This window comes from Aquila chrysaetos, chromosome 17 (assembly GCF_900496995.4).
Source record: "Aquila chrysaetos chrysaetos chromosome 17, bAquChr1.4, whole genome shotgun sequence".
Taxonomy (NCBI): Eukaryota; Metazoa; Chordata; class Aves; order Accipitriformes; family Accipitridae; genus Aquila; species Aquila chrysaetos.
Genome location: NC_044020.1, coordinates 13,742,591 through 13,757,896, shown reverse-complemented (window position 1 = coordinate 13,757,896; position 15,306 = coordinate 13,742,591). Strand labels below are relative to the sequence as shown.

The 15,306-nt window shown below is 44.2% G+C and overlaps 1 protein-coding gene across 30 annotated transcripts in view; it reads right to left on the bottom strand.

Annotated features, from left to right (window-relative positions):
• The window catches only part of CACNA1C (calcium voltage-gated channel subunit alpha1 C), a 448,320-nt gene that overhangs the window by 81,236 nt on the left and 351,778 nt on the right, over positions 1 to 15,306 (bottom strand). For 14 of the 30 annotated variants that reach the window (XM_030040268.2, XM_041129568.1, XM_030040277.2 and 11 more), the window contains 8 exons: positions 14,582 to 14,714; positions 12,709 to 12,838; positions 8,972 to 9,031; positions 4,720 to 4,826; positions 3,132 to 3,219; positions 1,873 to 1,980; positions 1,123 to 1,175; positions 869 to 1,015 (listed from right to left, as the gene is read on the bottom strand). In XM_030040268.2, the coding sequence (XP_029896128.1) occupies positions 869 to 1,015; positions 1,123 to 1,175; positions 1,873 to 1,980; positions 3,132 to 3,219; positions 4,720 to 4,826; positions 8,972 to 9,031; positions 12,709 to 12,838; positions 14,582 to 14,714 (826 nt within the window). Of the gene's footprint in view, positions 1 to 868; positions 1,016 to 1,122; positions 1,176 to 1,872; positions 1,981 to 3,131; positions 3,220 to 4,719; positions 4,827 to 8,775; positions 8,836 to 8,971; positions 9,032 to 12,708; positions 12,839 to 14,581; positions 14,715 to 15,306 lie in introns of all 30 variants that reach the window. The other 16 variants (XM_030040269.2, XM_030040272.2, XM_030040276.2 and 13 more) reach the window with 2 other exon arrangements.

Genomic DNA, 15,306 nt, shown 5'->3' with positions numbered 1-15,306 from the left:
ACTGCCTGGAGGCCTTATAGGTGATGTTATAAAGTTTAACTCTGTGATTTTCTTCTACTTGTATCAAAATTAATTCACTCACAGATGCACAGACTTGCACTGATCTGAGTGTAAACTCTTGCAAAAGAGAAGACAAGGGTCTTACTAAGTTTACACATTTGAATCTGTTCAGGGGTGAAATGTTTTCATAGTTGAACAATTAAAATTTAAAACAAAAGCATGCCCTTCAGTTAACAGAGGACAGGAGAGTCTGTTGTTGGAAAATGAGTTTTGTGAGAAAAGGGGATCTCAACACTTTCAACATTTGTTAACAATGCTGTTGGCATCACCCGGTGACATAGGTGAGGGTCAGCCTCCTGATACCCTGCATGTCCATGTCACTCTGTCAGAGTGGAACTGTGGGAGTCCTCGGCCCCGGTGGCACAAACAGCACAGCCTGGTAAGACATCCCATGACTGCCCGTATGCTAGAGATAGCACTGCTGTGTTTCATATTGCCCTGCTGGCTCCATTGGGAAACTTGCAACACCTAGCAACACTGGTAAGTGCCTGGCAGGCATTTTATATCCATTTATATACATAATATTTGTAACAAATATTGCTATCACTGCTACTACTGGCAATCATTTTTTAAGAGGTAGAGACAGTGCTGTGCACTGTTTACAAGTAGAGGAACAGCAATTCCTGCAGGTCCTGAGGAATTTACAAAGTACATAATATTACAATGACTGCTGCTACTATTGCTATGTTTAATGCTTTAGACTTATTTGAATACTTAGAATGGGAAAGACTATGCTCTGCATTTTAATTTTCTCTTTTGAAATGAATGAGGACATTGCTAGTGTTGCACCGATCCAAGAAGCACTCACTCTGGCCAGCCCTCAAAGGTTGAGACAGTGAAGAGTGCCATCATGGCAGTCAAGACGTTGTCGAAGTCAAACTTGCTGTTCTCCCAGCTCCGGGGCTGTATCATCGGTTGGTTGACCTCACCGTCCTTGTACGTAATGTAGTACCCTCTGTGGATGGAGAGCAGAGAGAGAACATGGCAGAACTGCACTTCCAGTATGAGGCCTGGAGAGTGGGTAGCCAGTGAAGGGAGCTAACTGGGAAAGGTCAGACCCACCTGCATTCTGCTGCTGTCTGCTTGGAGCTATCAGTGCAGCTGTACAGCTTGCCCTTGAAAAGGAAGAGAGAGGAATGAAGCTTCCTTTCCTGACAGTGCAAGGGTTAGGGCAGATCATGTAGCAAGGAGACTGCATCTACTACTTGCTTAACCAACTATGAGTATGTTTAAATGCTCATTTGCAGGCAGATGTGAGCAAACTGGATTGAGAGTTGCCTGCATCTGGGTAGTTCAGAGCACAGGCTTTCATCTGCTTGCACAGTACTCCTATGTGTATTTTCTGAGGTGCATGACCACTGAGTGCTGCAGAACACTTGTCAGAAGGGTGGTGAAGGGCAAAGAAATAAAAGCAGACATAAAGAAGTGAATGAATAACCACCCATAATTATCTGGCATGCCCCTTCCTCTACAAGATGAGGGGTAGACAGCCTGCAAATACAAATCGTTTGGAACAGCCCCCTTCATCTCTCTGGCACTAAGTCATGCCACAAGCTGTTTAGGGAAGAAGGTGATGTTATTGATGATTTCTTATAATTCTAGATGAAGGGCAGGAGTTCTGAATATGCCTGGTCCCATTTTGGGGAACTGCTGGTAGCAGGAGCCCAGGTAACACTGACAGTGCCCTAAATGTTTTGCCTTTCACACAGAGCACTCCATCTCCCCTTCATCGGGCTTCTTCACACTATTTTTCTTCCCGCCCCATAATACAGCTCAGTGCAATGGATGAATGAATGGGCTCAATGGTTTTACCTTAAACAACTGAACTCCAATGCAGGCAAACATGAACTGCAGCAAAGTGGTGACAATCACAATGTTTCCGATGGTTCGGATGGCGACAAACACACACTGGACCACATGCTGCAAATGGAAGATAGGAACAAAAGTAACCTGCAGGATTGTTCTGAGCTGCTCTGTCTAAGGGAGAAACCCACGACTAAAAAAACAAATAAAACAATTTCATTTAACTATTGCCCATTAAGTAATGTCTCAGGAAAGGGGAGAGAAAATAAACATGTTACACTCCTCACTGTACTCTTAGAAGCAGGCAGAAAGGGATAGGAAAACACCAGACCTCAGCTCTCTGAAACTTCCAGCAGGACCAGCTTACATAGTTGGGCACCCACCAGCCCACAGGAAGGAGTTTATCTAATACAAAAAGGCTATGTTAAAATAGGCTTGTAAGCCCACCTAGCAAACTACATCACTTAGCCTCAGTGGTGATGCTGGGCCACCCAGCCGGAAAGAAGCTTGGCAGAAAAGAACCTGGGGATCCTGGTGGACACCAAGTTGAACATGAGCCCTCGCTGCAAAGAAGACAAATGGTATCCTGGGCTGCATTTGGCAAAGTACCTTCAGCAGGTTGAGGGAGGTGATCCTTCCCCTCTACTCAGCACTGGTGAGGCCACACGTGGAATACTGGGTCCAGTTCTGGGCTCCTCAGTACAAGAGAACCATGGATGTACTTGAGGGAGTCCAGCGAACGGCCACAAAGATGATTGAGGGACTGGAGCATCTCTCCCATGAGGTAAGGCTGAGAGAGCTGGGGCTGTTCAGCCTGGAGAAGAGAAGGCTTGGGGGAATCTTGTCAATGTATATTGACTGACCTGAAGGGAGGGTGCAGAGAAGGCAGAGCCAGGCTCTTTTCAGTGGTGCCTACTGACAGGACAAGACCCAACGGGCACAAACTGAAACACAGGAGGTTCATCTGAACATTGGGGAACACTTTTATTACTGTGAGGGTGACTGAGCATTAGAACAGGTTGTCCAGAGAGGTTGTGGTGTCTCCTTCCTTGGAGATATTCAAAAGCCATCTGGGCATGGTCCTGGGCAACCTGCTCTCAGTGGTCCTGCTTGAGCAGGGTTGTTAGACAAGACAACCTCCAGAGGTCACTTCCAACCTCAATCATTCTGTTTTTCTACTGAAACATTACTTGAACCATTGCAAAAGTCCTTGTAGCCTGAAATAACTTGAATTTATAGTTTACAGAATGCACTGGGACTCTTCTAACCTTTAGTCCTTTGGCTCTGTTGATGGCCCTCAGTGGTCTAAGGACTCGCAGAACACGCAGGATCTTCACCACATTGATGGCACTGGACCTGGAAGAAGGTATTGGAAGGTTTGAGAGATAGAGCAATATAGGGAGTGTGCTGCAAGGGCAGATGGATTTCACCCACTCTTTCTTGTTTTAAATCCTACATAGCCTTGGACTGCTTAGGATAGTTAGAGAGTCAACTCTTTGCTATGGCACTTCAGGGGTAAGGGAACTACTCTCTGATATTATCTTCGTAGGTCTTGCTTCCTGATCTGGGCAGGCTCAGTATACATTCTCCTGACTTTCACCATCTGTGCTGTATTAATGAAGGGAATTAAACATGGACAGGGTATTTTTTTAAGCAGGGGAAGCTGCGAAATGTTCTGTAGATACCTATGATATGGAAATTGTGCCAAGACGTAGTCATCACAGGACATTTGCAGATAAGGCTCACAGAAGCACTTCACTGAAATATTCATAGAAGAGTGGAAACTCCAGGTTAGTCCAGCATTAAAAGTACACTGTCCACCTAGAGTATGATCCTGCAATGTGTTTGGCCTCTGATCCCACAAATCAATTAAACATATAAATAAATTTAAGGATGTGGAAACTCCCACTGAATTGATTAGGACAACTTATGTACTTAAGTACTGAACACAACTATCTACTACAACAGAGCTCTCTGCATCTTCCAAGACTAAAACCCTGACTGAGAATCTTCTCCATGCTGTGTGACATTGAGCCCTCCTACTGATTTTGGAAACAGTTTTTTTGCTAACATATTAAGAGTCTAGATAGGTCTGTAAGAAAGAAACAGCAGGTCAAAACGAGCACTGTGCCATTCTTAAGACCTTGACTGAAAGCCCAAAGGACCTGACAAATCCTTCTGCTTGACTTAGCTCTGGAACATAATATACGCGAGCTGCTAACCTGTAATGGTAACAATTAGGAGCTTATTTCTTATCAGATGTGGTACTACTTAGGAAGCTCACTATCCAACACATAGAGTTTCACATAGTCAAGTAAATCTATAAACTTATTAAGCAAATTAACAGATCAACCAAGATAAAGTGGCGCAACAGAAGCAGGATCAACTGTCTCTGCCACCAGTACTCTGCAGATTCTCACACAGCTCATCAAGTGCTTGATGGTCTTCCATTGACCAAGACCCGCAACATCTTATGAAGTAGCAAAACATTATCACCCCATTTTCCAAAGAGGTTATGAGACCTCTAGGAGGGAACAGTCACTTAACTGTCCTGAACTGATACAGTGAATCAGAGATCTTGGAACAAAGCTAAGTGTCATGACTGCCAATAGACCACGTTTCTTGTTCTCATTTGCTCTTTCTGGAAGACGCCCCCTCCAAGTCACTAGTGTAGCGTTTCCCAGTTATTACCTCCCCTCTTGAGGATGAATTTTAATGATCTTGAATAATCTGAGAAAAATACCTCCAGGCTCATGAGAAAAATCTTACCCAGATAAGACAATGAGCCTGAGGTATCACCTCCCAACCTGGCCCTACGATCCCCAAAAAACAGCCAGTTGAAAGTAGCTCACTCACTGGATCCCAAAGGAGATGAGAGAAACGCTGACCACCAGCAGGTCTAAGATGTTGAAATAGTTTCTACAGAAGGAGCCCTTATGGAGGAAAGCCCCGTATGCGGTCATCTGCAGGAAGGCACATGAAGACACAAACACACTTTGCCATTAGCATCTGTTCAGAAACCGAACCCAGCTGGTTGTGCTCACAGTATAGAATTGGGGAGGGGCAGTATTTCTAACACATCAGACAATTTACCCCCAGACCCCAAAGGAGAACTTGAGTCCCCATTGAAAGAAAAGAGAGTGAAGAAGACAGTAAGATAATTATGAAAGACCTAACTAGGGAAAGACAATACAAGGTTCAGTGAGGAAAATACGCACTTTGAGTGCATAGAGTACATAACATTTAGAATCAGAAAAGCAGCAGAATGACTGTTTGCAAAAACTACTCTGCAATCATATGCTTCTCCCCTTTTCTTCAATGTCAGAGGACACTTGTGAGTATGATGCTTGTATTATATAAAGGTCTCTTTAGCTAAACTAAATAAAATATACAAAATAAAAAGGGCTCTTTTGTAATGTTTTTCAATGCTTAGGCCAGCTGCAGTGGACAGTTGAGCTCTCTTCCCTCCATGAAGAAAAAACAGAATCCCTCAGAGATTTGATGCTTTAGAGCTGAAGCAACTGGAGGAATTCCTGCTCTCTTCAGTTTGCTCCTTCTGTTCAGCTCAATCCTGTATCCCTTTTCCTATCCCTGTCGAGCTTCCTCCATTTTTATTAATGCAGTTGTATTTTCCCCTTGGTTTTCCTCACAAAGCCCAAGGTAAGATTCCTAGAGACAGAGTGGTTTCTTTGTGGAGGTAATCATTATGAACATCACCCAGCAGAGGAAGGGAAAAATTTTACATATTTTACAAGGGACCCTCTGCCCCATCTTGGTCTGAAGGGGTATTGAATACCCCTGGTTTGAGGAGGATGTCACAGCTCCAGAACTGGATTAAGTGACAGTGTAAACAGAAAAGGATCTTGGCCACAATATCAGACCTAAGCACTTCCAAGCTCAGAATTTGAATTTTAGACTGAGCTCAGTTACAGAATGTGACTAAATGGGTCTGGCACTGTTAGGAGGGTGAGGTGATGGGGGTATTTTTACCACCTACCTTAGACTCAGTGAGTGATCTAATGTAGCTGCTTTGAAGAAACCCCATCCCCACAACAGCTAATGCCCTTCCATTACCTGGCTTAGGAACACAGGCTTCTAAATTTGTTCCTCTGAATCTCATCTAAGTTAGGTGTCTAAAGCAACTTGAGCAGACACCATGAGACTGTTCCTCAATGACGAGCTCTAGCCAGACTCACAGTTGAGAAGTGTGAACTAGAAATTCAAACCGGAGTTTTCTGGCTCCTGCTAATACTTCAGGGTGGCATACCTGCTAGGGGTTTCCAGCCATGCCTACCTGTGATTATTCAGAGGAGGGTAGAAGGGCACATGGTATATCAGATTATTTTTTTCACCAAACATCCATGACATCAGGGAACTGACTATCCATCAGTCAGACAGAACTTAGAAGGGAGGGAAGTATAAACTCTGATCTTGGCTTAGAATTTATACTTATAAACACATTCAGTTGGGGAGGGGGGGATGGGTTCTTGCCATTACAAAGGTGGTAAAGATGCCCTTTACTGGTCAGATTTTGTATGGCAATCTTGAAAGAAAGGAGACACCATTGAAATCAGGAGGGGAAGCTCTGCTGAGTTTAAGTTCTATACAAACTGTGGTTCTCTTAAGCCTGTTGAGAGAGTTTGTTATCTCAGAAGAGACCCTCAAAGAGTGTATAATCTATGTCTGCCTCACATCTAGGCCATTGAACAAGCTTTTAGGATGCCAATTAAAAAACCTTGGTGGTCACCTTGCTAACATTCACCAGGCTCCACCATGGCAGTGTGAGGCTTGCAGGTGTCATCAGCAACATGAAGGGGGATGAAGCTTGTTTCTCTCCAGCCTTGGATATCCTATGGCTATTTATTCTCTTGTTTCTTACCATTTACACTAATTTTGCTGTTGTGCAAAACATTGTGCTCAATGCAAGGCAGCAGAGAAACACGCACTGAGAAACCAAGCGACTTGTGAGGCAGGAAGTGACAGGATATGAACAGAAGAATTTCTTAAACATTTGTAGTCCTTGCTCTCCTCTCCCACATGAACCCAGAGAATATCCAGGGGTGCTGAAATAAACCCACTGAAGTTAAGAGGAGGACATTGGGAAGGCTCAGGTACTATGCAGTACACTCCCCTGATGAAAACAGCAATATACCAATAAGTTGGGTTAGGTTCTGCTTCCGCTGAAGTCATGAGGAGTGGTTACCATTTGCTTCAGTGGGAGCAGAATTAGCAAGCTCAAACAGGTGCCTTGAACTATGCTTTTATTTTTAAATGTTGCTGTTGAGATGTTTTCCTTTTTGACAGGCCTTTTTGATCAGTCATTTGGTATGTGCATGTTCAGATTTATTGTGTAAACACAGATGCACACTGCACACAAGCATAATATGTACATCTCTTTGGAGAACGTTATGGCTATGGCGATTTTAAGTCATATCAAAAAGCATGTTTCTCTACAAAAATATGCAGGGGCCACCCTGCTTGCCAGCCTTCGGTATGGATACTGTTATTAGGGTCTTGAGCTGCAAGATTTGAGCAGCTCTAAGGTACTGCTTGCCAGCACTTAGAACTAGCTTGCTGAGAAAAAAAAACCAAGCTGCCAAATGAGCCTAGCATTTCGAAAGCCAGAACTTTGCTCAATTACTGTTATTTAAATTATTAGCCTACCAATTTGGGAAAATTAGAGTTAAGAACAAGGTAGCCTATTTTTATTTTCTTCCCAGATAAACCAACCTCCTGCACATTTCCTTTGGTATAGAGCACGTTCCTGGGAAATGGGAAGCCAGGTTTCAAACAGGCAATGCAGCAATTTTCATTCGCAGCTACAGTCCTTGGTGTTTCAGTGATTTGTACTCTTGGTTATCTCTCCACACCTAAAAAGTGAGCTTCTGCACTGTGCTCCCTGTCTCCTACTTGACTGTGCACCCTGTAACCTTACAGAAGTCATTGGCTGCCCTCTGGCCTGGCCTTATCGTGACTTGTGCAGCACGGAAACCTTCCCTTTGGGTTGTAGCATGTGTAAGAGGAGGTGTATGTGCTCAGGGTTCCTTGCACAGCAAACAAATCCTGTTTTGGAAAGACTGGCCAGGGTAGAGAGAGAAATTTATAGGGTGATGGCCTTTTCTTGGTCCCCTCTTGCTTTTCCCAACAGGATCATCCTTTCATTGCAATTCCCCTAAAAAGCATTGTTTTGATATAGGCTCTGAATTACAAATTTGAATATAAAAATTTCACAGAAGACTTTTTAAGCAACTACCAAAGTGTTAAAATCAAAAGATAAACAATCCTTTGTGTAGAGACAATAATGGGGTTAAAAAAAAAGAGAGAGCAATAGAGAGAAAGAAAGGAAGAAACAGAGAGAGGAAGAAACGAAGAAAGGAAGGAAGAAAGAAAGGAAGAAAGAAAGGAAGGAAGCCCTCCCTTCCTTCCTCCCTTCCTTCCTGCCCTCCCTCCTTGCCTTCCTTTTCCTTCCTACCTGCCCTCCTTCCTTCCTTCCTCCCTCCTTCCCCTCCCTCCCTTCCTCCCCCCTCCCTTCCCTCCCTCCTTCCTTCCTTCCCTCCCTTCCTTCCTTCCTTCCTTCCTCCTTCCTCCCTCCCTTCCTTCCTCCTTCCTTCCTCCCTCCCTTCCTTCCTCCATCCCTCCTTCCTTCCTCCATCCCTCCTTCCTTCCCCCTCCCTTCCTTCCTTCCTCCCTTCCTTCCTCCCTTCCTCCCTTCCTTCCTCCCTTCCTCCCTTCCTTCCTCCCCTTCCTTCCTCCCTTCCTTCCTTCCTCCCTTCCTTCCTTCCTCCCTTCCTTCCTTCCTCCCTTCCTTCCCCCCCTTCCTTCCTTCTTCCCTTCCTTCCTTCCTCCCTTCCTTCCCCTTCCTTCCTACTCTCCCTTCCCCCCCGCGCCCTTATTTTATTTCTCATATTTTACCTTAAGAATAATTTCTAATGTAAAGATACTAGTGAAGACATAGTCTGCATTGCCTAGGATCTGAAAAATAAGCACAATTGGGTTAGTGGTACTGAGCGTGACCCAGGAACAAACAGGCGTGTGTGTTAGCAACAGATAGTGGCAGAAAACTAGTAAGCTTGTGAACAAGTAATGGTAGAGAAGATGGGCACTTTACCTTCAGAGCAATTTCAATGGTGAAAATGACAGTAAAAACTATATCAAAATAAAAGAGAATCTGTAAAAACAAAAGGGAATAGGATTGGGGAGGGTAGATCAGTGACTGATCACTTGAATGGGAAATCACAGTTCAAAATCAAATACATATGCATTTTAACAAGGGAACAAGGAGGACTATATAGGAAATGGTTTTGTAACGACGTCCTGTTGAATGCAGTGAAGGTCCTGGCACAGAGGACAAGAAGAACATTACATGAAATCTTTTCCGAGTTACAATCCCATGAGGGCTCTAGAGGCAAAATAACTTTTTGGTTGTTGTTGTAGGACTTACTTTCTTTTTTTTTTTTAATTTAAATTTGATAAAGAACAGATGATTCCAGGGTTTTCCCAAATAGACTTCCAAACTGAGAATACAAGGATGCCTGGTCTCTCAGTGGAAAACATGAGATTCCTTCTTATTAACTTCCATTCAGGCTTGTTCTGTGCCTCTCACAAAGCAAGAAAAGCAAACTGCAAATTTATGTTCTAGCTATTTTTTTTCTCTATCCTGATTTGCCCCGGATTAGGATGAAAAACAAAGACTCTGCCAATTGAACAGAATCCCAGCTTTTGTATTGCAACCATAATCTGGTCATGTGCTAAAGGTACCTAACTTAGATCTTGCATCTTTCTATTGGCATCCTGGATAACAGGCAAGCTGAAAAACTCATCATTCCCATGAACTTAGACCAGGTGATGGGGATACTGGTGGCATGCATGGCAGACCACAAAAAGTGTCCCTAGAGTGTCACAGAAGGCAACAGCAAGTCTGGAAGTGTCAAGTGATTTTCAAAGTAACATCATCAAGGACAGAAGTGTCTTTCACTGCCGATCAATTAACATCCCACAAAAGCAAATGAGAACTTTCTCATTGAATAATGGGACCAGAATTGAACTCTCTTTGTCTCCAATGTATTCCGCTATCCCAAGCCATTTTAGTTTTATCTACACTACATATAGTGAAAATCAAAAGTATCATGCCCTTGGATTATTGTTGTTTTACCGTAACCAAGTTCTAAACTGGAAGGCCAATATATGGAAACTGTAGAAAACTAACGATTTGTGAAATTTAAACCTTTACTGCTAAAACACTACTAAACATACAGCAGTAAACTGCCCTCTCCCATTCCACAGGTGTTTATTGTATTTCAATGCCTGCCTGTACCCTAACTCAGTTTATAGGTGGCTAGATTCTTACAGCTTGGTATGCTATGGGCAGTGGGGTAGCTAGTGCAAACTACAGGGTTATTTTAAATTGTGCTATTTAAGCATGATCCGAATCTGGACTAATTTGCAGACACTGAATGTCAAATGGGGGGATCTATCACTTACTGCTACTGTGTAACTTAAAATTCTTCAGGTCACTGCTCAATTTTTGACCTCAAGTTGTTCTCACTTCTTCAAGGCTGTCTTGGGCTCTATCAATTTTTGCATCATAGAGAATTAAAAAAGGGCCATTTCAGGGATGGACAGATCTCAATTGCATCCTATATTAATTTACGCACATTATAACTGGAAATGTCCCCTTGCATTGCTGCCTTGTAGGTCCTGACATTTGGTTATTATATCAATGGAATAATTTTATAATCAATGGGCCAGATTCATGGGTACTCTCTGGCTGTTTTGCATGACACCACTGACATAAAGCAGCCATAAACTTGATTAAAGTGAATGATTAAGCTGTACCTGCAGCTGCTTTACATCACCAGAGCACTGCAAAGCAGCTAGAGCATACTAGTGAATCTGGCTGCAAAGCTGCAGCTAGTAAAGGTGTCCCTTAGAGATGAAATCACACCCAATGAAAATCACTTCTCCACCTGTGCAGGTAGTATCATTTATCAGCAGGCATATTTATTATTATCTAAATATGAATTTACTCTGAATTATCACCTTGCCAAGGTGCAAACAGGAGAATATTGTGAGCACACAAAGTCTTAGGACTTGCTTGTGCTTTAAAGGCTGTTTCATCAGACTGGCGATGGACTTCCAAAAACTTGCTGGCTGAGCCCAGTGTGACACAAGAAAGATGCAGCCACTAGCCCGCCTTGGGACAGAAGCAGTGTCCCAGCCCCTTCACTAGCCCTTGCTGGGCTCTGTGTTCCTGTCTTCCTGCTCTGGGACAGTTTGTGTCAAGAGCAGCACCAGTCTCCGTGAGTCCTTGTGCACAGGTTAATGCCTGATTATGTTGTCCCAGAGTGAAGGTAGAGGCAGTTGGTTTGCTTTCAGCTTGCTTGCTTGCTTTCCATCCCAGGCCTCTGCGTGGGCACAGGGCAGGACACAGTCTTACTGTTCTACTGTCAAAGTGTAAAGGCAGACCACATCTGCAACCCAAACATCTTGTCAGTATCCCCTTGTATGATACATTTTAAACATCTGTACCTGCAAAAATTAAACACAGATTTTCATGCAACATCAGTGGCTTCAAATACACAAGACAATGCTTTGCCCCAAACCTTCAGCTCTTTTATCCAGGACAACCAGCTTTGACTACTTTTTTTTTCCTCATTTAGATCTCTCTGCTACAGATTCTGTGGCACCTTCTGTGGCATGTCAGAAGCCCATATGCCAGCTGACATCATGCTGCAGCGCTAATATGTATTGACACACGTTTATCCCTACATGGTGGGCACACTCAGCTGTACACAAGTGGGTCATTGGTGGCACAGGTTTGATTACATTATTTAGTACTCTCCTTCAGGGCAAAATGCAAAGCAGCTCTGAGATAAGCTCAGGAATAAACCTCCATTAACACCTTCTCTGTAGGCACATATGTGTTTAAATGCATGCTCAGGCCAAGATATTTCAGGGAGGTAGAACACTGAGCATTAAATTAAGGTTTTATTATTAAACAAAAAAAAATCATCCCACTCTAAGCCTTGCAAGCTCTTCCAGCATAAAGGCACCAAAATGCCACTGCAGACAGCACAGATCAGAAGTCTCACATATGACTGCTGACTCTTCTGATTTCTGCAATGACCCCAGACTAATGGAAACAACCACTGGCAAAGTTAAGGGAGCACTGAACATTTCATTAAAGGCTAATAAGAATGGTCAGGAAAGAAGGTGAGAATGTATCTCTGTGCTGAATGCCCTCCTTTCCTTCCCCCAGGCTGGTGAGGAGAGGAGCACAGCATATTTTCTGAGGGTTATCTCAAATTTAATGATAGCTTTGCAGCTTGCGTTCCAACAGTCTGATTCAAACCTTGATTACACCAATTTCCCCCAGAGTGACTGCATCAAACTCAAGAATGTTAGTCCTGATTTACACCAGTGTGAACAAAGTGAAAAATCAGGCCCTGGGCTTTTTAGTTCAAAAGAAAGCATGTGCCAGGAGAGCAAATGTTCCAAAGGAAACCTGCAAATCCCCCAAATTAGAATTATCTGTATCCCAACCAATGTTTCTACAGCCCACTTCTAATGCCTTAATCCCCGGGAACAATAATTTTGCTTCAGCCTCCTGTCCTTCCTTCCCCTACTCATGTTTCTGAAATGAACTAGAGGCCAAATTCTGCACTGACTCACATTGCCTGCAAAACCCAATGATTTCACATGCAGCCTACAAAAGGCGCAAATTAGGGAAGAGAGTCACTCCCAAAGCCTCTGATGCAGTCTTTTCTGCCTTTCCTGGCTTCAACTCACGATCTGCTTGTACCACACTTTTAATACACAGCGAGGGAAGGAGGATGGGAAGCATACTTGGTTCCTAAAGGAGAGGTGCCGGACGGGGTCCTCAGCTGCCAGGGAGATGCTGCTGAGCAAGATGAAAAATAGGATCAGGTTGGTGAAAATGTTATCATTAACGATTCGATGGCAGTGGACACGAAACCTGCAAGAGAGAGGAGAGGCACAACTTTATCTCTCAGAGAACAGCAAGACCTGGGAAACATTCCCCCCTCCTCTTTTGCCAGCAGGACCGGCCCTGGAGGATTGTTCTGCAGAGCAGCTTCCCTCTGCCCCAGCAGCAGGAGAACGATGGGCCCAGGCAGCTGTGCTTGGCCCTGCTGGATGCTGGGCAGCCTTGGCTCTCCACATCATGCAGCGATGAACACGGCTGCCTGCAAGACTCATGCTCGATGCATTTGAACGGAGAACAGTCACTCCTTCCTGACAGAGCCTTTTGTGATATAGATATGGTCTGAAACTTGTCAACCCCAAATTATATCCCTTGCTTTCATTCACAGAACCATTCCCCATTCATTTAGGGGGAAAGCAGCAGAAAAAGGCTTCAGGGTAGCCAGTGTCTTCCTGACCTGGGGCTGGAGTGTCACTGAGCAGGAGCTATGGGGGATCTACCTTGCTAACAGGGCCCAGACCTGACCAAATGGATATAGGGCATGCCGGCACTTGCAAAGGGCTTCTGGGAGGACATCCTGTCATGCAGGGTGTCTGCTAAATGTCAGCCCAACATAAAGTGCTTGGTGCTCTTAGTGGGAAACTAGCAGGTAACGAAGTAGCAGTCTCCCATCCAACAGCGGTATGCTTACTGGAGACCATTACAGCACCTTCCATATGTTAGTACCAGGATACAAGGAGTTAAACCTCCTAACAGTCCTATGCATAATTCTAGAGGCACTTCATTAATCTATTTAGCTCTACTTTTGGCTGTTAAGCCTACGAGCCCCTAATATAGCAATTTTACAGATGACTGCAGAGGTTAATGTACTTCTTCAACAAGTGACAGTGGGTGGGTGGCAAAGCTGGCACTCGAGTCCATGAATCCCAATCATCATCAGTCCCTCCCTGTTGCACATACCCAAGGAGGAGTGGCACAAGCCCTGCTGTGGAAAGACTGGCTTTGAATTCAGCTGTGCTTTTACAACCCTGCCTTACTTTGGGGCTGTGTTTGGAGGCCAAGTCCGCAAGGAAGATATTGGGATACATGGTAGTCCACAGGCCACTGGGCAGTCAGCTCATCTCTGCACCCTTGGAAAGATATATTCCCCTCTGTCATAGCTCAGTCCTCCACTCACAGTACTGGTCTCACACATCCGTGTTGCAAAGACAAGTGGGACAAAGTGAAGCCACGTTGCAGGAGCCCAAGGGAAGAGTGAGAGAGAAGAATTATTCTTCTCAGCGTCCCCCTCAGAGCTATGGACTCTCATCCTCCTCCCCCCTTTTCTTCTATGCTTGTTCTTGATGTGTAGGAATGAGCAGAGACACATGAACTCCCTACTGGGAGTGGATTTTGAGCAGCCATTAGGATAGAAAGCTCCTACCTCACACTCAACCGATTGCACGATGGCTTGCTTGCAATTTGGACCTGAATACGTTGGGGAATTCCTATTACTGACTTGCCTCCAAGTCCCTTATTTCCAAAGCTTTCATGATTTGTGTCTTCAATCAACCTTGCAGGTGCCATGAACTCCCATTGAATATTGTCAGGGGGCTCCCTACAGTTGTGCTTTCATGAGGATTTCATGCCAGGGCCTTTAAAAGACAGACTGGTCAAAGGAGGTCTCTGATATGAACTACTGGAAGGGAGCTCTGCACCACGTAACCTTTGGGACCCAGCGTGAAAGGGGTACCTGCTCTCCGCCTCCTTGTTCCAGCTAAGCAGTCTCTTAAATACCTGTTGTTAGGACTGAAGATGAAAAAAGCACTGGCATCAGGCATGGGCACAGCCTTTTCCTTGAGGTGCAGCTCAGACATTGGGCGAGGCCGAGGGCCGACAGGCATCTCAGGTTCTTCCTCATCTTCCTCTGCTGCAAGAAGCATTTTTGTCTTTTAATGCAAAATACAACCCATTCTGGAGTGCTGGGGCATTTGTCTCTGTCATAACTAGAGATAAAAACTAAGAATCATTGAAATAGAATGATGAAAGCTTGAAGTTCCTTGTCCACTTGCTTTCTCCAAGGCAGCATCCGCTGCCCGGCGCTCTCCCTGGCAGACATTGATCTAGTCTTTGTGTAAAACCATCAATGCTGGTAAGCCCACAATATCCTCAACAACAGTCTCCTCAGATGCTTCACTGTCCCTTCTGCAAAAAATATTTCTTCTAATGGCTGACTTGAACCTATCTTGCTATGGTCTAAATCCATTATCTATTTTCCATGGACACAGTAAACAGAGAATTCCCTTCCTCTTGCAGAAGGCTTTTATATACTTAAGGACCATTATTATGCCTCTGCGAGGATTTCTGGTTCCTAAAGCAAAACAGCAACAGTCTTTCCTGAGGTGCTCTGTTCCCTAGGTCTCTGATCATTCTTGCTACTTTCCTCCAGATTATCTGAAGGATTAACTTGCAGTTGAGGTTTTACTGGTGCTGAGGAGAGCTGGATTACTTCTTATATCTTA